Consider the following 25,997-nt stretch of genomic DNA (forward strand, 5'->3'; position numbering starts at 1 on the left):
GTGAAGGTGTTACGATATTGAAGCAATGCAGCTGCGAGCTGCTGGTAGCTTGAAAACATCACATGGTGGAATGTTGGGACTGTTCTGTGGGAAACAGAGGGACAGTCAATTCACAGTGCGAAGCACCGGAATTAGCTCAGAGTGTAATATGAGCTCTTCCTTTTGCTCTTGTACAGGAAGTACATGAAGTGTTTGTCTCTCGACTGCTGGAGTTTGAAGAGAGCAGTCATGTTTTTTGTAACGCTGCAAAGACAGAAATAAAAGCATGTAGATACATTTCTGTCTATCTCTTTCCCCTGCCGGGGGGGGGGCAGGAAAGAGGGGGGATGTTCTTCTCACGCTGAGAAGGATCGCCTATCGCGATCTTGCTGGGAAAGCAGACAGGGAGGTCACCAGGAGACCCAGCCGGGTGCCTGGGAGAGTTGCCAGTTTCTCCTGATAAAGGCTTGATTTCTGACAGAAGGTGGTGTCTCATCACAGCATGACAGGATCCCTCTGAATGATACCCAACTCCTTGCAGGTTAATGGTCACCCATGAAAGAGCCTTCCAGCTCAGAAGCTTCAGGGGTCCTTCTGGAGGGGCTCCAAGGGGGGACCTGTGGGCACCTTCAGTACTGTGCCGAGGGAAACCTGTGCCCTGTGGGCGGTTTAGTTGTGCTGCCTCCTTGCAAGAAGCGTTGGACCAGGCAGTGGGAACCCAGAGGGACTCCTGCTCACCTGAGCCCAAGGCTGCCACGTGTGTGTGGAGGGTGTTGCAGGGGAGCCTTTGATCCAGGGCATCCTTCAGGAAGGGCAGGAAGTCCAGTACCTGTCCTGCTAGGGGATCTGCCTTCTTTCTACCTGCCCACCTGAGGGAGGCTCACCAGGTGAATTTGTGGGTGCTCTGGGTGGGCTGTCTGTGGGAATATCGGGGGGGGGGCAGGTGGACGGTCAGTCAGTTCTAATTCCCTTAGGACCCAGGAGTCTGGAGGTTGGAACTCTCCCTGTGGCAGCAGGTCCCTCCCGTAGGGCAGAGGTTGAGGGTCTGCCCACTAGTCGATATTTGGTAATTCCCAAAATATGGATCCATTCATAAAACACAGGGTTCATACATAACCAGTAACATAATTTCAAAGTTATATATTGAGCGTATATTTGATCGCTTGAACGTACGGGTTTATGGCCAAGGTGTAATGTGGTGCTTCTGCGACTATGGACAAAGGTGGGCTCATCGTCCAGGGGTTTGGAAAGGAAAACTGATATCTAAGATGTGCCCCTCTTTCATTTCCGTAACACAAGGGAGGGAGCAGCTTAGCACGTCAGCCAAGAGCCCCCCCCCCCCGAAAACTTCTCTGACTGTGCGCAACGCACGTGCCTTCTGCTGGGCTCCTGCGCTGGAGAGAAGGGTGAGCTGGGTGGCACGGCTTGCCAAGGGTTAAAAGGAGCTGAGCTGTATTCCTAGAGAGGACAGGATATAAAAGTGTCGCGGGGGGGGCAGGTCCTCCCTTCCCCCTCCCTTCCTGCAAGAGGGGGAGGGGGCTGTCGTCTCCTTTGCAAATGCTGCCTCGGCGGCGCCTTCTGCGCTCTGGTGAGTCTCCTCTCTCTTCCCCCGGAGGGGGCATTGGGGAGAAGAGGGGTCCCCTGCCCACCCCCACCGACCCCCAAATGAGGGAGCCCAGGGTCCTCCCCCTCCATCTCTGCAAAGCCAGGGCGGGGGCTCCTTCCCAGGAGGTGTGCAGCCATAGACCCATGGATGCCCCCTTGAGCTCACTGGAGAAATAAAGGGGGAGTATAACTATGCCGTGACTCAAGAGAGGGATCCCAGCCCATAATGTGGTCGCGGGGTGGTGGGCCCGTTTCCAGGGCATCTTCACAGAGGGGGCATTGCAAGGTTCCCCTCGTTTTCCAGAGTCGGGAAGCTGAGCCCCCCCCCCCCTCCACGAAGCCGACTTTCTTTCCTCTACCTGCTCCTTAAATCAAGCGCAGCTTGGCCTGGACGTTGGCAGCAGCAGTGCTGGTTTATTGGGGGGGGGGCGCTTCCCGAAATGGATTCAGGGCACTCACCAGATGAAAAGATCATAGCCGAGTTTCTGAAGCAGGAACAGAATCTTGGAAGGTAGCTGAAAGTAGAAATTGTGTGGTTTTTCTCTGGTAGGAAAATACATTGGTACCTCAGGTTACATACGCTTCAGGTTACAGACTCCGCTAACCCAGAAATAATACCTCAGGCTAAGAACTTTGCTTCAGGGTGAGAACAGAAATCGTGCTCCAGTGGCGCAACAGCAGCCCCCATTTGCTAAAGTGGTGCTTCAGGTTAAGAACAGTTTCAGGTTAAGAAAGGACCTCCAGAATGAAATGGGAAAGAAGTTTAACAGGGAGGGTGGCACTATCGAGAAGGCCCTCTGTCTGGTTCCCTCTGATTTCACTACTTGCAGGTGGGGGGGGGAGCCAAAAAAGGCCCTCCTGTGTTTCCATAGGGAATATCAGGAACATGGAGCCAGAGACCTGTGCTATTTCCAAATAATCTCATACAATACGGCCTTCCAGACCATAAACTAGCCATAGCTGCCATCATCAGAGGAGTATCAAGGACTGCATACTCATGAGTAAACCCCTTGCTCCTGAGCTGTAGAAGGAGCCTGGAGCCAAGCGCTATGTTGTCATTCTGGAACCTGGACCTTGTGGTACTCACAGCCTGGGTTCTGGTACAGTCCAGCCCCGGTTCCTAGCAAGACTCATCCACAATTGCTCAGAGAACATTTCTCTTCTCCTGACAGTGTGTCAGTTTTATAGCAAAAAAATGTATTTGCTTTGTATTTGCCAGCACCTCTAATTTGGATGGATAGAAAATGGCAGAAAAAAGAGAATTTTCTTCTGATCTCTTGCAGACTTCCTGAGATGGCTGAGCAAGGCTCAGCTGGCCCTGAAGCAGGAAGAGGCCAGGCCATGGAAATTGGGAGTACTGGGGTATTCTGGGAAAACTCAGTGCAGAAGATCCTGGGTGAGGAGGACACCCCTTGCTCAGAGGTGCAGAGCCAGCAGTTCAGGCAGTTCTGCTCCCAGGAGGCCAAAGAACCCCGAGAACTTTGCAGCCAACTCTACCACTTTTGCCACCAGTGGCTGAAGCCAGAAAGGCACACGAAAGCTGAGATGCTGGACCTGGTGATCTTGGAGCAGTTCCTGGCTGTCCTTCCAGCGGAGATGGAGAGCTGGGTGAGGGAATGCGGAGCGGAGACCAGTTCCCAGGCAGTGGCCCTGGCCGAAGGTTTCCTCCTGAGTCAGGCGGAGGAGAGGAAGCAGGCAGAGAAGAAGCAGGTGAGAGAGACTTTCCTCTTAATTCTCCCAAAGAGCTCCAAACAGGACGGAGAACATCCCCAGATGCTCTACTAATGGCCCATCCTTTTTTGGAAAGTATCCAAGGAAAGATATCTGATACCCCTAAAGATTTTGCCTCTCCCGTTCCTTCTCCAGCCTTTCTCTCCATTCTCTCCAGTTTTGAATTCTTGTTGCTCTTTCAGGAAAAGGATCTGGCTGCAGAAATGGGCTCCAATTACTCTGAGGCAGAGAGGACTCGGTTGGACACCAGAGAGAATTCACTAGGTAAGGAGGAAGGAGTTTCTTCTCCGTTTGGTCTTTCTGTTGCTTTTGAAAGTAATCTCTGAGTTCTTTCAATTTTTTTTGGGGGGGACGGGACATTTGGGCCCAAAAAACCAGAAGAGCACAATAAAACAATGATTGGTACAACCGTCAAAATGTACATCTCAGAGAAGCATGCACTCCTGGCTTCCAACTAACCTTTGTCTCTCAGGTGAAAGAAGAATGCCAACAAGATCTCCTCACCCATCTTTTCCTGGTGGTGGAGAGGAAGCAGCAGCTCCAGAAGCAGATCAGGTAGGAGGAAGGAGCCTAGTGGGGAAAGAGGCTCAGGAGTGGGGCAGCCAGGGTTCCCCTGGGAATGAAGAAATCCCTCTCTTCCTCTTTGCTTTTGTCAAAGCTGTTCCCAACAAAGGCTGAAAATGCCATTTAAGGCGGTCTATCTGCTGAAAATAAGGAAACAGCCTCCTTACCTTAAGTGATCTTCTGCATGAATTGGCCTTAGTAAACATCTTCCAAGACAATAATGCCCACTTACACCACAAAGAACTTATAACCCACCCCTCCCCCCAAAAAACATAGCAGATGGGGTGAGGAGAGAGGAGATCCTTCCATTTGTGACCCTTCCAGTCACCTTGTAATTGTCTAGGATGTGCCCCATCAAGATCCAGACTAGACTTCAACAAATTGTTGGCAGAGTAAACACAATGCAGGGTCCCAAAAAACAGACCAGGCGCAGGAGCTTCATCTAGTATTAATTACTGAAGGGAAATGAGCATAACTATTCACGAATTCAACTCTTTGGGATTTGCATAGTACTTAAGAATCCAGACGCAATATAAAAAAAATATATCTTAAATTTAAAATAAGACTAAGAACTTAGCACTCAGACATACTATGTACAGATCACCCCACCAGGAAGAAAGATAGAGAAAAATGAAGCCTAGGTTTCTTCTGGGCTCTGTTTATAGGCAGCATGGCCTTGGGATAGAAAAATAACAGGGCCACCTTCAACCAGCTGTACTCAGCTTCTCTGAAGGAGTAACCCAAACATCAGGAACCTTCTGCTTGTTTCCAGGGAGAATGGAAAAATTGCAGGCAAGCTAGTCACTTGAAGTTGAGGCTCCAATACTTTGGCCACCTCATGAGAAGAGAAGACTCCCTGGAAAAGACCCTGATGTTGGGAAAGATGGAGGGCACAAGGAGAAGGGGACGACAGAGGACGAGATGGCTGGATAGTGTTTGCGAAGCTACAAACATGAGCCTGACCAAACTGCGGGTGGCAGTGGAAGACAGGAGTGCCTGGCGTGCTCTGGTCCAGGGGATCACGAAGAGGCGGACACGACTAAATGACTAAACAACAACAGTCACTTGCCACTTGCAGCTTTTAGTAGCTTCTAGCCTGTGAGACCCAGACAAGTTTCCAGAACCTTCTTGAATCAATAGAATAGGAAAGATCTCTGCATATTAGACCGATACTTTCTATACCAAAAATTGCAAGCCATGCCAGTAATACCACCTCCCTCTTACCTATTTACAAGCCTTGAATTGTACCCCAGCTCCTTTTTGTCTGGTCCAAGATTTAAGACTTGTTTACCAGTTCGTCATTCAAAAACACTTAGTGGTGCCCAACCCTCAGAGCACCATCCCTGCAGGGACCAAGTGGTACAGCATAGTGGACCTTTGCTCAGCATATTTTAGTATCTCCATTGCAATTAACACAACACAGCAATGAACAGGCAGGAAACACCACCGCAAAGTGTAGTAGATACTCTTTAGGCTGCCTTAGAGGAGGACCCTTGTCTTTTTCCTTTCAGGGTCCTCTGTGCTTTGAAGATGTAGCTGTGCATTTCACGGAGGAGGAGTGGGCGTTGCTGGATCCTGACCAGAGAGCTTTGCATAAGGAAGTCATGGAGGAGAATCGTGGAATCATGGCCTCCCTCAGTAAGGCTCCAAGTTGGATGATAATATCTGCTTTGAAATTCTATTTATTTCTGAGGTTCTAATCCATTTGTCTCTTCATCGCAGGTGGTGATGAATTGGGAATGAATAACAGGGGAGACCACGAAAAAATCAACACAGTGCAGAAACCACATAAATATGCGGAGTGTGGAGAGAGCTCTCACACGCTTTCCACTCCTCATCAAATAATGCATATAGGGGAGAAGCCTTATCAGTGCTTGAAATGTGGAAAGAGCTTCAACCAGAAGGGAAGTCTCAATGCCCATCAGAGAATTCATACACAGGAGAAACCATTTCAATGTCAAGAGTGTGGAAAGAGCTTCAGTTGGAAGACAAATCTCACTTCCCATCAAAGAATACATACAGGGGAGAAACCACATCAGTGCTTGGAATGTGGAAAGAACTTCTCCCGCAAGGAAAGTCTCATTTTCCATCTAATAATTCATACAGGGGAGAAACCCTATCCATGTTTGGAATGTGGAAAGAGCTTCAGTCAAAAAGGCAATCTCATGTTCCATCAAAGAATCCATACAGGGGAGAAACCCTATGAATGTTTGGAATGTGGCAAGAGCTTCACCCACAAGCAAAATCTCAATTCCCATCAAAGTATTCATACAGGGCACAAGCCGTATCAGTGCCTAGAATGTGGAAAGCGATTCGGTCGGAGATCCTACCTCACTTCCCATCAAAGACTTCATACAGGGGAGAAACCATATCAATGCTTGGAATGTGGAAAGAGCTTCAATCAGAGCTCTGGTCTCACATCCCATCAAAGAATTCATACAGGGGAGAAATGTTTTCAATGCTTCAAATGTGGAAAGAGCTTCATTCACAAGGCCAGTCTCACTTCCCATCAAAGAATTCATACAGGGGAGAAACCATATCAATGCTTCGAATGTGGAAAGAACTTCAGAAAAGGTGTCCATCTGACTTTCCATAAAAGAATTCATACAGGGGAAAAACCATATCACTGTTTGGATTGTGGAAAGAGCTTCAGCAGAAAGGACCATCTCACTTCCCATCAAAGAATCCATCCAGGGGAGAAATTGTATCAGTGCTTGGATTGTGGAAAGAGCTTCAGAGGACCAAGCCCACTTTCCATCCAAGAACTCTCAGCAGGGAGAATAGTTGAATTGCAGAATCATAGTGTTGGAAGGGACTCTGAGGGCCATCTAGATTAACTCCCTGCAATGCAGGAAGCTCAACTAAAGGTGTTTGGGTTTTTTCAACTGGAGTTTGCTCTGGCACCTCTCAGGTGGGTTGCCATTGCCGTTCTCAAAGAACAAGGGACAGTTCGTGGTGTGTTCTGGCACCATTTTTCTAGAAAAATAGCACTGTCTGTGACAGATGGCCATTCAGCCTCTGCTGAAAAACCTCCAATCAAGAACAGTCCAGCAACTTCTGGTGAAGTCTGTTCTGTAGTGAATTAGCTCTTACTGATAGAAAGTTATGCCTACTGTTTAGCTGAAATCTCCTTTCCTGTTACTTGAATCAATGGCCTCAGTCCTAACCTCTGCAGCAGGAGAAATCCAGCTTGCTCCATTTCCCATGGCACAACCCTTTTCTCCTACAAGCTGCTCCTCCTGTTTCTGTTTACAAATGTTAGGGGAAATTCCGGGGTGCGAGGATACTCAGCAGACCAGCTTGTTGGGGTGCAAGTCCCCCACAGGTCTCTGCGGTCAGCAAAAGAAGGAAGTTCTAGCCAAGTAACAAAGAAATACAGCAGTCCGTAGACCACGACCTTTATTGTTGCGCAATAGGTCCCCACAAGGAGTAAGAACCCCGAACATAGGTTACACACTACCCAGAATGCATTTCCAGAAGCATCATTCATACATCACTGATACAACAACATCATCATCATAATTTATTTATACCCCCCCCAAAAAAAATCTGGCTGGTTTTCCCCAGCCACTCTGGGCAGCTTCCAACAAAAGATTAAAAATACATTAAACATCATCATTAAAAACTTCCCTAAACAGGGCTGCCTCTATATGTCTTCTAAAGGTCAGATGGTTGTTTATTTCTTTAACATCTGGTGGGAGGGCGTTCCACAGGGCGGGTGCCACTACCGAGAAGGCCCTCTGCCTGGTTCCCTGTAACCTGGCTTCTTGCAGGGAGGGAACTGCCAGAAGGCCCTCGGAGCTGGACCTCAGTGTCCGGGCTGAACGATGGGGGTGGCGATGCTCCTTCAGGTATACATGGCTCCTTAAGGTATCCTTCAGGTATACTGGTATACAAGGAGGGAGGAGAGTTGTGAGGATACCCAAGTTTGTTAAGTTGGCCCGCTTATCAGATTAAGTTCCAGACACCAGATTAAGTTCCAGACACCTTAAGTAAAGGTAAAGGGACCCCTGACCATTAGGTCCAGTTGTGACCGACTCTGGGGTTGCGGCGCTCATCTCATTTTATTGGCCGAGGGAGCCAGGGTACAGCTTCCGGGTCATGTGGCCAGCATGACTAAGCCGCTTCTGGCGAACCAGAGCAGCGCACGGAAACACCGTTTACCTTCCCGCCAGAGCGGTACCTGTTCATCTACTTGCACTTTGATGTGCTTTCAAACTGCTAGGTTGGCAGGAGCAGGGACCAAACAACAGGAGCTCAACCCACCGTGGGAATTCGAACCTCTGACCTTCTGATCAGCAAGTCCTAGGCTCTGTGGTTTAACCCACAGCGCCACCCACGTCCCTACTGACACCTTAAGTAGCCGCCGCCTAAAGAACAATAAAACTATCATTGCATATCCTTGTCTTCTGGCCTTCTCAAGGATTGGAGGATGGGCTTTGGGAACACATGGCTTGAACAAACCCATCAGAAGATGTCCATTGTTTCCCTCAAGGGAGGGGTGCTGTGTACATGACTGTTTGCCTCAGGGATTAGGGGGTGTCCAAATCTGCCTTCCCTTTTGAAGCAAAATGTCATTGAAATGGGGAGAATTGGTTAAGGCATTGATTTTATATGCTTTTTCAAAGGTTAGTACTCCATCAGCACTGTCAAAGACAAAGGAATACCGTATTTTTCGCCCCTAGGACGCATCAAGTTTTTTGGGGGGAAATAAAGGAAAAACATTTTATTTCCCCCCCCCCAGGCGCTTGTGGGGCTGGCAGCGGGGAGAAACGCTCTTCTCCCTGCCGCCCGCCTTCAGATCAGGTCCGGGGACAGCAGGGAGACGCGCTGTGCCTCCCAGCTGTCCCCGGAGCTTGCGGGGCTGGCGGCAGGGTCTCCTCGCCGTCAGCCTCCAAACCACTTCGGGAGACAGCGGGATGGCGGCGTTCCACCTCCCTCTGTCCCCCGACCTTGTGGGGCTGGCGCTGGGGCTCTCCTGAAGCCTGCATTCGCCCCATAGGATGCACACACATTTCCCCTTCATTTTTGGAGGGGGAAAGGTGCGTCCTATAGGGCAAAAAATACGGTACAATTTGACGCTTTCTTGCAACAATGTAAGAGGTTCTGGCAATCGAAACCCGAAGAGATACAATTTACCAGCTTTCTCCATTATCTGCACAGAAGCTGGTGCTCAGTCAACCGCGCAAAGGCTGATCTGCTGGGCTGAAGGGTTCGCGCCATTCCCTGCTGCTCACCTACTTCGCACAATAGGGGGCGCTGTTTGGTAATACCCGATTGGTTAGCTGTCAGAATTCAGAGCTCCCCGCTGGTCGATCTTTGGTAATCCTCAAAATACAGAGTCCCTTCATAAAACACAGGGTTCATTCATCAAGCAGTAACATAAGTTCAGTGTTATATATTTGTGGGATGTGAAAGACATAGCAGTCAAGCACAACATTCCTAGAGTGGACATGCAAGGGGATGTTTTGTACAAACTTCTTCTGCATGTGACTAGAGATGGGCGTGGCCTTACCTGGCCAGGTAACAAAAGAGCAAGGCAGGGAACACACTTCCTCTCTTGGACTGTCTTCTCCATCTTGCTTTTATCGAAGAAGCAACAGCTCTTCAGCTATTTCCTTCCAGCCCACAGAGCACCCCGTATGGGATAGATCCTCTTGTATATATATGTCTGCCTTAAGGGATGGGATTGTGCACTGATGATACTGTGAGTAAACTTGTTTTTGCTGACTTTAAATAAGATTGTCGTGTCTATAAAGAGGGACAAAAGCGAATTACGAGAAATCCTATATTTAGAAGCTCAAACGAGCTGGCAACAAGTTAACCGCTGTGCCTTTAAAGGGGGAATGTTTAAACTCTGCTAAGTTATTGAACTTGCTAAGGCAAGTTAGGAAGGATATTATTAAACAATATATCCTCTCCTGCCTCCCGGAACATTCCGACAATATTGATCGATTGAACGTGCTGGTTACCGCCATGGTTAATGCAGTGCTTCTGCGACTAGGAAGGAAGGTGGGATGTTGGCAGGGGGGTGGACTCGATGGCCCCTGTGGTCTCTTCCAACTCTAGGATTCCATGAAGGTGGCTGGGCTCATCGTCCAGGGGTTTGGGAAGGAGGCGGAAAACTGCTCTCTAAAATGCCCCCCCCCTCATTTCCGTAACACAAGGGAGGGAGCAGATTAGAACCGCCCCCCAGAAAACTTCTCTGACTGGCTTCTCCTGGTCTCCTGCTCCGGAGGCGAAAAGGCAGAGAGGGAGAGAAGGGTGAGCTGGGTGCACACGGGTTGCCAAGGGTTAAAAGGAGCTGAGCTGTATTCCTAGAGAGGACAGGATATAAATGTGTCGCGGGGGGGGCAGGTCCTCCCTTCCCCCTCCCTTCCTGCAAGAGGAGGAGGGGGCTGTCGTCTCCTTTGCAAATGCTGCCTCGGCGGCGCCTTCTGCGCTCTGGTGAGTCTCCTCTCTCTTCCCCCGGAGGGGGCATTGGGGAGAAGAGGGGGCCCCTGCCCACCCCCACCGAACCCCAAATGAGGGAGCCCAGGGTCCTCCCCCTCCATCTCTGCAAAGCCAGGGCGGGGGCTCCTTCCCAGGAGGTGTGCAGCCATAGACCCATGGATGCCCCCTTGAGCTCACTGGAGAAATAAAGGGGGAGTATAACTATGCCATGACTCAAGAGAGGCATCCCAGCCCATAATGTGGCCGCGGTGTGGGGGCCCGTTTCCAGCCCGTCTCCCAGGGCTTCTCCGCAGAGAGGGCATTGCAAGGATCCCCTCAGGTCCAGAGCCGGGGAGCTGAGCCCCCCCCCCCACGGGAGGGCACCGTGTTCAGCTGATCCATCTGGGCGCGCACCCCCCCCCCAGCAGACTTTCTTTCCTCTACCTGTTCCCAAAATCAAGCGCAGCTGCGTTTCTTGGCCTGGACGTTGGCAGCAGCAGTGCTGGTTTATTGGGGGGGGGGGCTTCCCGAAATGGAATAACTGAATGGATTCTAGGCCCCGACCGGATGAAAAGATCATAGCCGAGTTTCTGACGCAGGAACAGAATATTGGAAGGTAGCTGAAAGTAGAAAGTGTCCGTTTTTCTCTGGTGGGAAAATATTTGTAATGGGAAATGATAATATTATTGTTATTATGATGATTCCTACTCCTGCTTCAGGCATCTGGCTGAACTGTTTGGCCCCTGAATGTGTATTTTGTAAATGCACATGGTTTTAGTCCACTCATACGTTGCTTTATATAATGAATAGGTGCCTAGAAATTCCAGTTATTGTTGTAGCAGTGATGGAGTTTTAACTCGGGTGGGTGCTGTTTTATTTGGGAGAGGGTTTATTTTAAATTGCTTTTGAATGTTGGATGTTAATTTGGATTTTTGGTTTTCTTTTGTCTCTCTTGCAGGCTTCCTGAGAGGTCAGATGGATGAGAGAGACTCAACTGGCCCTGAAGGAGGAAGAGGCCAGGCCATGGAAACTGGGAGCAGTGGGGGATTATGGGAAAACTCAGTGCAGAAGATCCTGGGAGAGGAGGACACCCTCCGCTCAGAGGTGCAGAGCCAGCAGTTCAAGCAGTTCTGCTCCCAGGAGGCCAAAGGACCCCGAGAGGTTTGCAGCCGACTCCATCACCTTTGCCGTCAATGGCTGAAGCCAGAAAGGCACACGAAAGCTGAGATGCTGGACCTGGTGATCTTGGAGCAGTTCCTGGCTGTCCTTCCAGCGGAGATGGAGAGCTGGGTGAGGGAATGCGGAGCAGAGACCAGTTCCCAGGCAGTGGCCCTGGCCGAAGGTTTCCTCCTGAGTCAGGCAGAGGAGAGGAAGCAGGTGGAGAAGAAGCAGGTGAGAGAGACTTTCCTCTGGATGCTCCCAAGGGGCTCCAAACAGGAGGGAGCACATCCTAAAAACCTATACTAATTGCTCATCCTTTGGGGGGGGCATCCAATAAATGACATGAGATACCCCTAAAGATGTTGCTTCTCCCGTTCCTTCTCTAGCCTTTCTCTCCATTCTCTCCAGTTTTGAATTCTTGTTGCTCTTTCAGGAAAAGGATCTGGCTGCAGAAACGGGCTCCAATTACTCTGAGGCAGAGAGGACTCCGTTGGACACCAGAGAGAGTTCACTAGGTAAGGAGGAAGGAGTTTCTTCTCCGTTTGGTCTTTCTGTTGCTTTTGAAAGTAATCTGTGAGTTCTTTCAAAAAAAATTAGGGGGGGGGAGACATTTGGGCCCAAGAGCCCAGAAGAGCACAACAAAGCTATGAAATTGGTACAACCGTCAAAATGTACATCTCAGAGAAGCATGCACTCCTGGCTTCCAACTAATCTTTGTCTCTCAGGTGAAAGAAGAATGCCAACAAGATCTCCTCACCCATCTTTTCCTGGTGGTGGAGAGGAAGCAGCAGCTGTAGAAGCAGATCAGGTAGGAGGAAGGAGCCTAGTGGGGAAAGAGGCTCAGGAGTGGGGCAGCCAGGGTGTCTCTGGGAATGAAGAAATCCCTCTCTTCCTCTTTGGTTTCGTCAAAGCTGTTCCAAACAAAGGCTGAAAGTGCCATTCAGTAAGGTCTATCTGCTGAAAATCAGGAACAGCCTCCCCTCCTTAACTAGCCTTCTGTATGTTGCTAGTATTATTTATCAATACTTGCAGTTTTATTTATATATTTATGACTGAGTGCTCCGATGGGCTTCTAAGCAGTTGACATATCATAGAAACAGTGGCCAAGATTCCCCAACACCCCGTCCCCCCAAAAAAACAGACCATGGGGTGAAGAGAGAGGACGTCCTTTCATTTTTGCCTCCATATGACCCGTTAAGTTGACTTTTGGTCATTGTGAGGTTCCCCCACCCCAAAACAGAGCATGGGGAAAGTACAGAGTGGATCCTCATCCCCAGCCTTTCCCCACCTTTAAACCAGGCCAAAACAGGGTCCCAGTGCCATTTCGGAGACAGGGACCTTGACTTACCTCCATTTTGTCAATGGGGAACCCCATAGCCAACAAGCCCAACTGGGGCCATAACACTGATCATGGATCCTAGTGCCTGAAGATTTTTAAGGCAACCATCCTAGATGCCATCACACCTGCCAGTCAGCAAACAGTGTAATGTCGTAAACCGTCATACAAGGACTACACAGATGAACATCCATCTGAATGCTACGTCCGTCTGGTAGCCGCCATAAAACATAGGCAGGGATTTATCTGGAAAACCTCCCAACATGAAGGGTGTTATAAATGGGTTCTTTAAGGACAAATCCATGTTTGACATCAGGAATGCCCTAACCCTGCATATTGGTTATGATGGGGAAAGCATTAGCAAGTTATTTTCAATAGCCAAATCAGTGTTCAACGCCTTAGATGAGAGAAGTCAAAGGAGACCCCAGGCAGATCCAGGCAAGTATTAGCCCATAATTATTAAATGCTTAAGTTTGAAGGGATAGTGCAGGAGGCTAAGCAGGAAAGAGAGTTTAGAGGCCTCCCCCTTGAGCTGAAGAACGATACACCCCCTTGGTTGTGGGGGCTGGAATCTAACCCTGTGCAACTCTTGAATCTGCCACAGCAGTCAAATTAAAATAGTGCAAAGACCTGCCCTTTCCTTGTACCAAACAGTATCCTCTTCCAAAGGAAGCCATAATTGGACTCACATCCACGACAGAGGAATTATGGCCTATGTTTATAGGCAGCATGGCCTTGGGATAGAAAATTAACAGGGCCAGCTTCAACCAGCTGTACTCCGCTTCTCTGAAGGAGTAACCCAAACAGCAGGAACCTTCGGCTTGTTTCCAGGCAGAATGGAAAAAATTGCTGATCATCTAGAGACTAGACGCTTGCAGCTTGTAGCAGCTTGTAGCTTGTGAGACCCAGACAAGTTTCCAGAACCTTCTTGAATCAATATAATAGGAAAGATCTCTGCATATTAGACAAATACTTTCTAGAACAAAAACTACAAGCCATGTCAGTAATACCTATCCACAAGCCTTGAATTCTACCCCAGATCCTTTTTCCTGCCTGTTCATCCAGTATTTAAGACTTGTTTACCATTTTGTGGTCCAAAAACACTTAGTGGTGCCCAACCCTCAGAGCGCCATCCCTGCCGGGACCTAGTGGACCTTTGCTCAGCATTTTTAGTCTTCTCATTGCAATAAACACAACACAGCAATGAACAGGCAGGAAACACCACCGCAAAGTGTAGTAGATACTCTTTAGACTGCCTTAGAGAAGAACCCTTGTCTTTTTCCTTTCAGGGTCCTCTGTGCTTTGAAGATGTAGCTGTGCATTTCACGGAGGAGGAGTGGGCGTTGCTGGATCCTGACCAGAGAGCTTTGCATAAGGAAGTCATGGAGGAGAATCATGGGATCATGGCCTCCCTTGGTAAGCTCCCAGTTGGATGATGTCAGGGCTGCCGCCCAGTCCCAGCTCACATAGGACCAAGTCAGCCAGCGTTCAGTTTCAAAGAGTCTTTATTGGATTACAGGTTCCATTTCCAAACTGCAACGTGCAGCCCTACTTCTTCTAGGTCAGAACGACGAAGACCCGTCTGAGTCTCCGCCTCTAGCGCACCAGCTTAATACCCTAGCCTTGCTCCACCTCCTGCGCCTTTCCTTCCGTCTCTGGGTCCTCCTGCCCCCCTGGGTCTCTCCCTTCCTACTCTCTTCTGACGCGGACCCCCCTGACCCTTCCGCCTCCTTGCGGCGGGCTTTGGGACCCGGTTCACTCTCTGGGCTGCTGACTGCGCCAGCTTCCGTTACATTTGAACTTGGCGCGCGCGCCCAACTCTCCACTTTCCTCTTGATTGTTTCCTCGCTCCCCGAGGTGGGCGTGACTACTCCTGACTCATGCCCTCCCTCCTTCTGAAAGTCTCCGGAGCCCGATATCTGGTCCCCTTTCTCCCCGCTGCTCCCGGCTGGGAACGTGGGTCCCGATCTCCAACTGCTGCTTTCTGATCCCTCTCTGGACCCTTCTTCCTGGGGTGTCCCCCTGCTCTCCCCCCTTGCTCTGGCTGCTGGCGCTCCCTTCTGGGAATCCTCGGACTCGCTAGACAGGCTCGGTGATCTCGGGTCGTCATCCCCACTCATCCTTCCTTCGTATTCCTCCCCCTCGCTCTCTGTCTCCTCCCTTCTCTGCGTCTCTGCTCCTGAACCCCTGACATCCATCCCCCCCTCGAAGCCCCCCCTTCCCCCCTCCCCGCTTTCAAGGGTGGTTGGTGGGTGCTCCGTCATCACGGGAGTGAATGTCGGATACAGTTCGCTCCCCGTTGCTGGCCGCCAACTGAAGACCTCCGAGTCTTCCTCCCCGCGTTCGTCAACGGTGGTCTCCTCCGCCTCCATTTCGGTGCCGCCGTGCTCGAAACCAAGGTCCTCCCCGCAAACGTCCATGTCTGTCTCTGCGTCTGTCGCTGGACCTGGTGTCTCCTGCCACTTCCGGCGCCACTGCTCCTCTGGCCGATCGTCCCACCAATACGAGTTGTCGGACGCCGAACCCTCCGGTGACCCCTCTGGGGAACGTGTGCGCGGTGCGGGTTCCCCTTCCGAGTCGAAGCCATGGAACGTGCTGGAGGAAAGCGTGGGCGTGAACAACCAGTCGTCGAAGAAGCCCGCTGGCATAGGTCTGTGTGGGAAAAGGGCATGAAACTCATCCTTGAGCAGGGGTTCCTCCAAGGCGTAGTCCGGCACCCAGCTATTAGTACTGGCCCGGGTGCCCTCCCTTGCTAGTAGATATTCTACTCCGTCTTCCCCCCATCTGGAGTCCAAAATCTCCGTGACTTCGTTGATGGGGTCCTGCTGTGGCAATCTCCCCACCTCCGTCCGCTCCGGAGACTGACTCGGTGCCGTTCCTGGTTCCTGGAACCTGTGCGGTGCCCTGTAGGGAGTGAGCACCGACCTGTGGAACACCGGATGCATCCTGGAACCCTCTGGTAGCACCAGCCGGAAAGCCACCGGGTTGATCTGCGCTTCGACTCGGTATGGACCGAGTTGCTTGTGCCCTAGCTTCCTCTTGGCTAACGATCGGGTCGGCACCGCGTGGGCTGCCAACCAGACCCAGTCTCCCACTCGGATCTCCTCGCCAACTCGCCTGTGCTTGTCAGCTTGGACCTTGTATGCGTGCTTCGCCAGCTCCAGCTGCCGTCTGAGTTGATCGTGGACCTCTTGCAACTCAGATGCAAAAGCGTCCGCCGTCTGTGGTTCCCCTTCCCCCACTCTGTCCAGTCCCGGGAAGGTTCTGGGATTCCTCCCATTGTTGGCGAAGAACGGCGTCACCCCTGTGGATACGTGTTTCGTGTTGTTGTAGGCGAATTCGGCGAGCGGCAGGTAATCCACCCACGTCGCAGGCTGTTGATTGGCATAGCATCTCAGGTACTGCTGCATGATGGCATTGACCCTCTCCGCTTGCCCGTTGGTCTGCGGGTGCCTTGCCGATGTCAGGTTGATCTTGACGTTCAGGAAGCCCATAAGCTTTTGCCAGAAATTCGAGATGAACTGGCGTCCGCGGTCGGACAGTATAGACCGCGGCAGCCCGTGCACTTTGAACACGTGATCTATGAACAATTTGGCTGTTTGCTCTGCCGTGGCCACCTTCGCACACGGTATGAAATGTGCCATCTTGGTGAACAAGTCCACCACCACTAGTACAGCTGTCTTGCCTCTCGAGCTGGGGAGATCCGTGACAAAGTCCAGGGCCACTCTCTCCCATGGTTCAAACGGCGTTTGCAGCGGTTCCAGCAGTCCCGCCGGTGGTTTGTGCACCGGCTTGGCCCTCTGGCAGGTGTCGCACCTCGCGACGTAGTTCGCGACTTCCCCCCTCAGTCTGGGCCACCAAAAGTCTCTTGCGACCAATTCCACCGTTTTTTCTGTGCCAAAGTGCCCGGCCGTGGGTGCGTCGTGCAGCTGCTGCAGTACCCGGGCGCGAAGTTCGTCTCCCGGCACGTAGACGGCCCCTTTACGTAAGAGCAAGCCGTCTCGTATCTGGAACTCGTCGCCCTTCGCCGTGCCCTTGTGCACCTCTGCCATCTTCGCCTGCGCGAATGAGTCGTCCGTCAACGCCCGTCGCACCGCATCCAGGTCTACTGTGGCTGAAGCGCACGCCCACGCTGTTGGCGCGAAGATGGGCATGGCCGCCGCTGGCGTCGCCTCTTCGAGGTACTGCGGTTTTCGGGACAGGGCATCCGCCATGATGTTGGTGTCGCCCGGGACGTACTCAATTCGGAAATTGAAGTCAGCAAAGAACTCCGCCCAACGGATCTGCCTCTGGTTCAGGAACCGAGCCGTGCGCCAGTGCTCCAGATTCTTGTGGTCCGTGCAGACCTGCACCGTGTGCTTGGCGCCGATCAGGAAGTGCCTCCACGCCTTGAAAGCTGCATGAATGGCAAGCAGCTCCCTATCCCAGATGGTGTAGTTCTGCTCCGACTTGCTGAGCTTTCTGGAGTAGAACGCCCCCGGCCTCCAGACCCCCTGCGGGTCCTTCTGCAGCAGTACCGCTCCCACTGCTCTATCGGACGCGTCTGTCTCCACCCTCAGCGGTCTGCCGGGGTCGATATGCAGCAGTTGCTCTTCCGACGCGAAGAGACGCTTGAGTGTCTGAAAGGACCGCTCCGCCTGCTCTGTCCAGATGAATTTCTTTTTCTTGGAGCTTAGCGTGTCCGTAATAGCTGCCGTCTGCATCGCGAACCCCTTGATAAACTTGCGATAGAAATTGGCGAATCCGACAAACCTCTGGACCTCTTTCCGGTTGCGCGGGCTCTTCCAATCCAACACCGCACGAACCTTGGCGCTGTCCATGGCTAGCCCCTTGTCCGACAGCTTGTAACCCAAGAAATCCACCTCCGTCGTGTCGAACTGGCACTTCTCCAGTTTGGCGTACAGTCTATGCTGCTGCAGCCTCTTCAGCACCTCCCGAACGTCCTGGTCGTGTGCTTGCTGCGAGTCAGAGAATATCAGGATGTCATCCAGAAAGCAGACGCACTTCTTGTAGAGGAGTCCCACCAACACGTGATGCATAAAAGCTTGAAAACAGTGAGAACCGTTTTGCAAACCAAACGGCATCACTCTGTATTCGTAGGTGCCCAGAGGCGTGAACATGGCTGTCTTCCACTCATCGCCCTCCCTCATGCGGATGAGATTGTACGCTCCTCGCAGGTCCAACTTGGTGAACACGCGTCCCTTGCGCACCGTCGCCAGCAGGTCGTCAATCCTGGGCATAGGGAAATCGGAGGGCTTGGTCATTCTGTTTAAGAGGCGGTAATCCACGACCAATCTTTTTTGGGGCGTGTCCTTTTTCTTCACGAAGAAAACAGGACTGCCCCCTACTGCGCTGGACTCCCGGATGAAACCGCGCTGCAAATTGTGATCGATGAACTGTTTGAGTTCCTGTAGTTCGTCCTCAGACATGGAATATAGCTTCCCCTTCGGCAGCGTCGCCCCTGGCAGGAGGTCAATCTTGCAGTCATATTGCCTGTGCGGTGGTAGCTTGTCTGCCTCTTTCTCGCAGAAGACCTCCAGAAAGTCCGCGTATTTGTGGGGAACTGCTTGCAACGTTCCCAACTGCAGTTGTGAGTCCTCCTCCTCCCCCTCCTGCCTGGGCAGGATGCAGTGTTCTGCGCAGTAAGAGGAGCCGAAGATCAGCTGTCTCTGGTACCAAGCCAGCGTTGGACTGTGCCTGTCCAGCCAACTCATGCCCAACACAATGGGCGTGTCCGACAGTCGGGTGACATTAAAACTGATGACTTCCCTGTGGTTACCAAGTTGCATCACCATTGGTGGCGTCTGCTTCACCACCTGCCCCCCTAGCAACTCTCTGCCATCCACTGTGACGACTTGCAGGGGCAGAGTGGCAGGCAGCAGCTTTATAGCGTGCTGCTCCACAAAATCCTGTGCTATAAAGTCTGCGTTGCTTCCAGAATCCACAGAAAGCGGCACTTCGATGGTGACTCCATTGGGTAGCTGGAGAGACGCTGTGAGTTGCACTACTGGTTTGGGTGGGAGGGGGTCCGTGGGTTGCAATATCGCTGGGGACTGCTTCACTGATGCGTCTGGCTGGGCCCCAGTGCCTCTGTCTCCAGCCAGACATCGTCGTTTCCCTGCTGAGCTTCGCTGCATTGCGTGGCCACTTTCACCGTTGCGGAGGCTGCAGTGTGCTTGGAGCTCCTCTGGGGACACTCTTTCGCCAAGTGTTGAGGGCTCTCGCATAAGTAACACTTCCTGGTCCCTCTAGGAGGTTTAGTCTTGACTGCTGTCGGTGCAGAGGCTCTGCTAGCTGACTGAGCCCTGGCGCCTCCCACTTCCATAGGTTCCACTCCCCCTCCTGGCGGAGGTGTGGATTGCGCACGCGCTGCTTCCCTTGGAACGAAAGAGAAACTTCTCGCTGCTTCGCGCCCTCCACGTCCTTCATCTCTGCACCATGGACGTTCTTCCAGCCTCACCCCCACAGTCAGCGCCCTTTGGACCACCTCCTGCGTGCTTCGGGGCCTCTCCCCCCTCGCAATTTCATCCTTCACAGCAGAGCTGAGACCCTCCCAGAACAGGTCCCTGACTGGGGGCGAGTCCCGGTCCCATTCCAATGCACTGACCAGCGCAAAAAAGCGGGCGTGGTACTGCCGGACGCTCGCCCTCCCTTGTTTCAGTCCATGAATCTCCCGTCGGGCAAGATCCACATCAATGGTAGACAAAAAACATGCATCCATCGCTTTGATAAAGGCATCTGCACTCTGAAGCGCCGGATCTTTATCCCTCCACAAATTGCGCAGCCACGCTTTCGCATCCCCATGCAAATGGGACAGTATAAACCCCACTTTCTCTTGCTCATCTCTAAAGTCTTTTGCCAGCAGTTGCAGTGCGCACATCACATCTGCTCGAAAGTTGGGGTACTGTTGTAAATTCCCATTGAAGTGAGCCACCAGCCCTCCTGCTCTCCGTGCCAACCCAACCCCCTCCGGTCTGGGTCCTGGCTGCCCATGCTTAACCCATGCTTCAAACCTGGCGTGGAGATCTCGGTAGGCGGCTGCCGCATCCTCCTCCCTTTTCTTGGATGCCAGTACCTCCGCATTCAATTGGGTAACTGCCTGTTGCAGCGCTGAAACTTTCTCTGCTTCCGTCATCTTTGCCAACCGTCGTGAGCTTGCTCCCACACACCGATCCCCTCCTCCAGCTGCTTCTGTCTCCGCTGCGAGGTATCAGGTGTCAGAAGCTTGAGAGACGGGTCTTACTGTCAGGGCTGCCGCCCAGTCCCAGCTCACATAGGACCAAGTCAGCCAGCGTTCAGTTTCAAAGAGTCTTTATTGGATTACAGGTTCCATTTCCAAACTGCAACGTGCAGCCCTACTTCTTCTAGGTCAGAACGACGAAGACCCGTCTGAGTCTCCGCCTCTAGCGCACCAGCTTAATACCCTAGCCTTGCTCCACCTCCTGCGCCTTTCCTTCCGTCTCTGGGTCCTCCTGCCCCCCTGGGTCTCTCCCTTCCTACTCTCTTCTGACGCGGACCCCCCTGACCCTTCCGCCTCCTTGCGGCGGGCTTTGGGACCCGGTTCACTCTCTGGGCTGCTGACTGCGCCAGCTTCCGTTACATTTGAACTTGGCGCGCGCGCCCAACTCTCCACTTTCCTCTTGATCGTTTCCTCGCTCCCCGAGGTGGGCGTGACTACTCCTGACTCATGCCCTCCCTCCTTCTGAAAGTCTCCGGAGCCCGATATCTGGTCCCCTTTCTCCCCGCTGCTCCCGGCTGGGAACGTGGGTCCCGATCTCCAACTGCTGCTTTCTGATCCCTCTCTGGACCCTTCTTCCTGGGGTGTCCCCCTGCTCTCCCCCCTTGCTCTGGCTGCTGGCGCTCCCTTCTGGGAATCCTCGGACTCGCTAGACAGGCTCGGTGATCTCGGGTCGTCATCCCCACTCATCCTTCCTTCGTATTCCTCCCCCTCGCTCTCTGTCTCCTCCCTTCTCTGCGTCTCTGCTCCTGAACCCCTGACAGATGATAATATCTGCTTTGAAATTCCATAGATCTATGTATCATCTATCTATTTATATCTGTCTGTCTATCTATCTATCTATCTATCTATCTGTCTATCTATCTCAAAATGAGAAACCTGCCAGATGTTTTTGGAGCTCAACAGCACCACCTAGAGTACCTGGGATTCTAACACTTCACAGGTCACCATAACTGGAGGGGTATGGGTTGTTTCATCTGTGAAAATTCCTCCTCCAGTTACGACTTTTAAAAATCCTGATCAGCCTGCTTTGAAGTGCCCAGGCCATCATAAATTTAGTTTTCAGAATTTTTAGGAAAGTGAAAGTAGATTCTGTCAGGATTTGAGTTTTTGTTTTTGCTTCTGTCTGTTTTTGGTTGACCAAAGAGACTATGGACCTTGGAAATGGAGCAACAAACAGGTGAGTGACAATAGAGATGCAGAAAATTCCATGATTCGGCCAAACAAAATCCATTCAAGAAAAGAGCCAGGTTTTGCACATCTCAGGTTCCCACAAATACGTCCATGAATACCAGTCAGCACAGGCAGTGAACCCTGTAGTAACACTTCATGTCTAACCCTCTTCCGTTCTTCCACTATCACAAGAGTTAGGTTTCATTGTGCAGTCATTTGGGGGTCCATTTATTTCTGAGGTTCTAATCCATTTCTTTCTTCATCACAGGTGGTGTTGAATTGGAAATGAAGAACAAGGGAGAACATGACAAAATCCACACAGTGGAGAAGCCATATGAATATTTGGAGTGTGGAGAGAACTCCATGTCCCTTTCCACTCCCTATCAAATAAATCCTATTGGGATGAAACCATATCAGTGTTTGGAATGTGGAAAGAAATTCAGTCAGAGCTCCAATCTCACTTCCCACCAAAGAATTCATACCGGGGAGAAACCATATCAGTGTTTGGAATGTGGAAAGAGATTCAGTCAGAGCTCCAATCTCACTTCCCACCAAAGAATTCATACCGGGGACAAACCCTATCAATGTTTGGAATGTGGAAAGAGATTCAGTCAGAGCTCCAATCTCACTTCCCATCAAAGAATTCATACCGGGGAGAAGCCCTATCAGTGTCTGGAATGTGGAAAGAGCTTCAGTCAAAGCTCCAGTCTCACTTCCCACCAAAGAATTCATACAGGGGAGAAACCCTATCAGTGCTTCGAATGTGGAAAGAGCTTTAGTCACATGGCCATACTCACTTCCCATCAAAGAATTCATACAGGGGAGAAACCTTATCAATGCTTCGAATGTGGAAATAGCTTCAGAAAAAGCATCCATCTCACGGTCCATCTAAGAATTCATTCAGGGCAGAAACCATATCAGTGCTTGGAATGTGGAAAGAGCTTCGGTACAAAGAATCATCTGACTATCCATCAAAGAATTCATACAGGGGAGAAACCCTATCAATGCTTTGAATGTGGAAAGAGCTTCATTCACAAGGTCAGTCTCACTTCCCATCAAAGAATCCATACAGGGGAGAAACCCTATCAGTGTCTGGAATGTGGAAAGATCTTCAGTCACAGTGGCTCTCTCAGTTTACATCAAAGAATTCATACAGGGCAAAAGCCATATCTGTGCTTAAAATGTGGAAAGAGATTCGATCGGAGCTCCACTCTCACCAACCATCAAATAACTCATACAGGGGAGAAATCATATCAGTGCTTGGAATGTGGAAAGAGCTTCACCCAGAAGCAAAGTCTCACTGCCCATCAGAGAATTCATACACTGGAGAAACCATTTCAATGTCAAGAGTGTGGAAAGAGCTTCAGTTGGAAGGAAAGTCTCAATTCCCATCAAAGAATTCATACAGGGGAGAAACCATATCAATGTTTGGAATGTGGAAAGAACTTCAATCATAGCTCCAATCTCACCTCCCATCAAAGAATCCATGCAGGGGAGAAACCCTATAAGTGTCTGGAATGTGGAAAGTGCTTCAGTCGGAAGGACAATCTCATTTCCCATCAAAGAATCCATATGGGGAGAAACCATAACAGCGCTTGGAATGCAGAAAGAGCTTCAGAGGACCAAGCCCACTTTCCATCCAAGAACTCACCAGGAGAATAGTTGAATTGTAGGATCATAGTGTTGGAAGACGGAGACAGCATCTTAAAAAGCAGAGACATCACCTTACCGACAAAGGTCCGTAAAGTTAAAGCTATGGTTTTCCCAGTAGTGATGTATAGAAGTGAGAGCTGGACCATCAAGAAGGTTGATCGCCAAAGAATGGATGCTTTTGAATTCTGGTGCTGGAGGAGACTCTTGAGAGTCCCATGGACTGCAAGAAGATCAAACGTATCCATTCTTAAGGAAATCAGCCCTGGGTGCTCACTGGAAGGACAGATCCTGAAGCTGAGACTCCAAGACTTTGGCCACCTCATGAGAAGAGAAGACTCCCTGGAAAAGACATGTTGGGAAAGATGGAGGGCACAAGGAGAAGGGGACGACAGAGGACGAGATGGTGGGACAGTGTTCTCGAAGCTACCAGCATGAGTTTGAGCAAACTATGGGAGGCAGTGGAAGACAGGAGGGCCTGGCGTGCTCTGGTCCATGGGGTTACATAGAGGCGGACACCACTAAACAACCAAAACAGTGTTGGAAGGGACTCTGAGGGTCATCTAATCTAACCCCATGCATTGCAGGAAGCTCAACTAAAGCATCCATGACCAGGGCTGATATTTTTCAGCTGGAGCTCACCAGAGCTCTGCTCTGGCTCCTCTCAGGTGGGTGCCATTGCCATTCTAGGAAAACAAGGGAGAAGTTCATGGTGTGTTCTGGCACCTCTTTTTCTAGAAAAATAGCATTGTCTGTGACAGATCGTCATTCAGCCTCTCCAATCAAGGACAGTCCAGCACTTTCTGCTGAAGTCTGTTCTACAGTGATATCACTCTTTCTGTTAGAAAGTTATGCCTGCTATTTAGCTGGAATCTCCTTTCCTGTAACTTGAAGTCAATGGCCTCAGTCCTAACCTCTGTGGCAGGAGAAAACCATTTTGCTCCATCTTCCATGGCACAGCCCTTTAGTTATTAGAAGATGCCTCTCAAGGCTTCCTGTTTCTGGCGGTGGGAAATGGCGGACTCCCACAAGATCGGACCCCAGCCGTTCCAATAATTCAGGGCTGATATGGGGGTAATTAGCCCTGGCAGCCTCCGCAGGGTAGGGGAGGACTGTCTCAAAGACCCGCGGATTGTCCGAGATTGCCTGCGTGCACTAAAGTGCAGCTGGCAGGACACTGGGTCAACGAGCACAGAACGAATGGCACTCCTTCGATGTCATTCTCATAGCCGGGAGCACCTGTTTGGGACTATTAATAGATTTTGACGATGAACAGACACAGCTGGATTGAAAGAGTGTGAGGAAAAACCCTGCAGAAGTGTACAGTTCCTGGGGGTTAAGTTCTGACTTCAAAGAGATTCTCATCAAGGTGTTTGGATCACGTTTGGTATGTTTTTTTCCTCTCTACACTCTATACTCAACAATTATAATTGGTCTTTTATGCCAAGCCTCATTAAGAATTTAAACTTTAAAAAAATGAGTACAGATGGACTTTTATTGATAATTAGGCATTTAACCGCTCAGCTTCATTTCGGATTTGAGAGATCTGACAGAGATGCAGGAAGAGATACGATGGTTTCCACTAGTTTCTACTAGCGACACAGCATGAAATTCTATATCTCTTCCTTTCTTTGAGACAAGAGGAGCTGTGTGCTGACTGACTTTGTGATGAATCAAGATAACTACTTGGAACAATATACAGCGCAGCTGTTTGCAGAAGCTTTTTATATTCATTATGAGTGAAAGAAAAGGCTAAGGGATGTCTAGCAGCCCACCCCCCAGGCCCAGAGTGGGGAGAGTGCGGTTTCCAAAGGCCGATCGATCGCCAAATGACTGATACTGTGGAACACAGTTTAATATTGCAAACAGTTTTGCCTAATAACTTAATTTGGAAGGTACTGGTTTAACAAAGTTCAAAAGGAAGGTTGGACAATTAAGGAGTTGCTGCCCCATCAAAGATAACAGACTTGGACAACATCCTGGAATTGGAACGGAATCAGACGAAGCTGAGCTGAGAAAAAGGCAGTTGGAAAAATTTTATATTAACAAAGTTTTATTTGGATGATGAAAGTACAGTGGTACCTCGGGTTAAGTACTTAATTCATTCCGGAGGTCCGTACTTAACCTGAAACTGTTCTTAACCTGAAGCACCACTTTAGCTAATGGGGCCTCCTGCTGCTGCCAGGGCACGATTTCTGTTCTCATCCTGAAGCAAAGTTCTTAACCCGAGGTACTATTTCTGGGTTAGCAAAGTCTGTAACCTGAAGCGTATGTAACCCGAGGTACCACTGTATATGGTGTTTGACATGAATGAGAATCCTGGGCCCAGGAACAAAAAAATACCAAGCGTTAATATCGAGATGTGGAAAATATGGAAACAAGAAGGAGAAGCAGGACAAAGATCTGCTCCAGAGATCCAGACCACGGGGAGCCCCAAGAAATTAATAAATACAGTTTGGACTATAATTTGATCTTTTTATTTTAGTTTTTTAGTTTTTAATTGAAGTATTATGATCAGATGTTTATTTGGATGTTTTCTATTGGAAAATAAATAAAAAATGATTTAAAAAAAGAATAAGATGGCTCTCGTAGCTCCTCTTAGTCTCCTTTTCCATGATAAACACCCCATCTGGCTGGGTTTCCCAGCCACTCTGGGCGGCTTCCAACAAAATATTAAAATACAATAATACAATAATTCCAGACCCTTGATCCCCTTGGTCGCCCTCCTCTGCACAGCCTTCAGATTCTCAATATCCTCCTTAAACTGTGGTGCCCATCAATGAACACAGAACTTGAGATGTGGTCTGATGAAGGCAGAATAGAGGGGTATTGTGACTTCCCTTGACCTGGACACTACACTTCTGTTGATTAAGCCTAGGATAGCATTAGCTTGATTTTTTGCTGCTGCTGTATCACACTGTTGACTAATATTAAGCTTTTGGTCTACTAAAGACCCCTAGATCCTTTTCACATGTGCTACTAATAAGCAAGGTGCCCCCCATCTCATACTGATGCATCTGGTTCTTCCTGCCTAAGTGCAGAACCTCACATTTGTCCCTACTGCAATTCATTTGCTTAGTTTGGGTCCAGTTCTCGGATCTGTTAAGGTTATCGTGAATTCTGACCCTG

The 25,997-nt window shown here is 50.3% G+C and overlaps 2 protein-coding genes across 10 annotated transcripts in view; both read left to right on the forward strand.

The window, feature by feature from the left end:
• Window positions 1-25,440, forward strand: part of LOC310692011 (uncharacterized protein) — a 36,025-nt gene extending 10,585 nt beyond the window's left edge. The window contains exons 1-7 of one of the 9 annotated variants that reach the window (XR_014518640.1): window positions 1,503-1,567; window positions 11,270-11,703; window positions 11,906-11,987; window positions 12,198-12,280; window positions 14,098-14,224; window positions 21,487-24,938; window positions 25,151-25,440. Coding sequence is in view for 6 of the 9 variants with exons in the window: in XM_083472366.1 (XP_083328492.1) it covers window positions 1,537-1,567; window positions 11,270-11,703; window positions 11,906-11,987; window positions 12,198-12,280; window positions 14,098-14,224; window positions 21,487-22,880 (2,151 nt within the window). In the remaining 3 variants the exon portion in view is untranslated. Of the gene's footprint in view, window positions 1-1,502; window positions 1,568-8,954; window positions 9,587-10,060; window positions 10,928-11,269; window positions 11,704-11,905; window positions 11,988-12,197; window positions 12,281-14,097; window positions 14,225-21,486 lie in introns of those variants that run through there. The other 8 variants (XR_014518641.1, XR_014518642.1, XM_083472366.1 and 5 more) reach the window with 8 other exon arrangements.
• Window positions 1,500-7,514, forward strand: LOC310692016 (uncharacterized protein). The gene is made up of 6 exons (XM_083472375.1): window positions 1,500-2,095; window positions 2,868-3,294; window positions 3,498-3,579; window positions 3,788-3,870; window positions 5,391-5,517; window positions 5,602-7,514. The coding sequence occupies exons 1-6, from the start codon at window positions 2,025-2,027 to the stop codon at window positions 6,714-6,716; spliced, it is 1,905 nt and encodes a 634-aa protein (XP_083328501.1). The 5' UTR covers window positions 1,500-2,024; the 3' UTR covers window positions 6,717-7,514.
• Window positions 25,441-25,997: the final 557 nt, after the last annotated feature.

This window comes from Podarcis liolepis (genome assembly GCF_965112155.1).
Source record: "Podarcis liolepis genome assembly, chromosome: 13".
NCBI classification, from domain to species: Eukaryota; Metazoa; Chordata; class Lepidosauria; order Squamata; family Lacertidae; genus Podarcis; species Podarcis liolepis.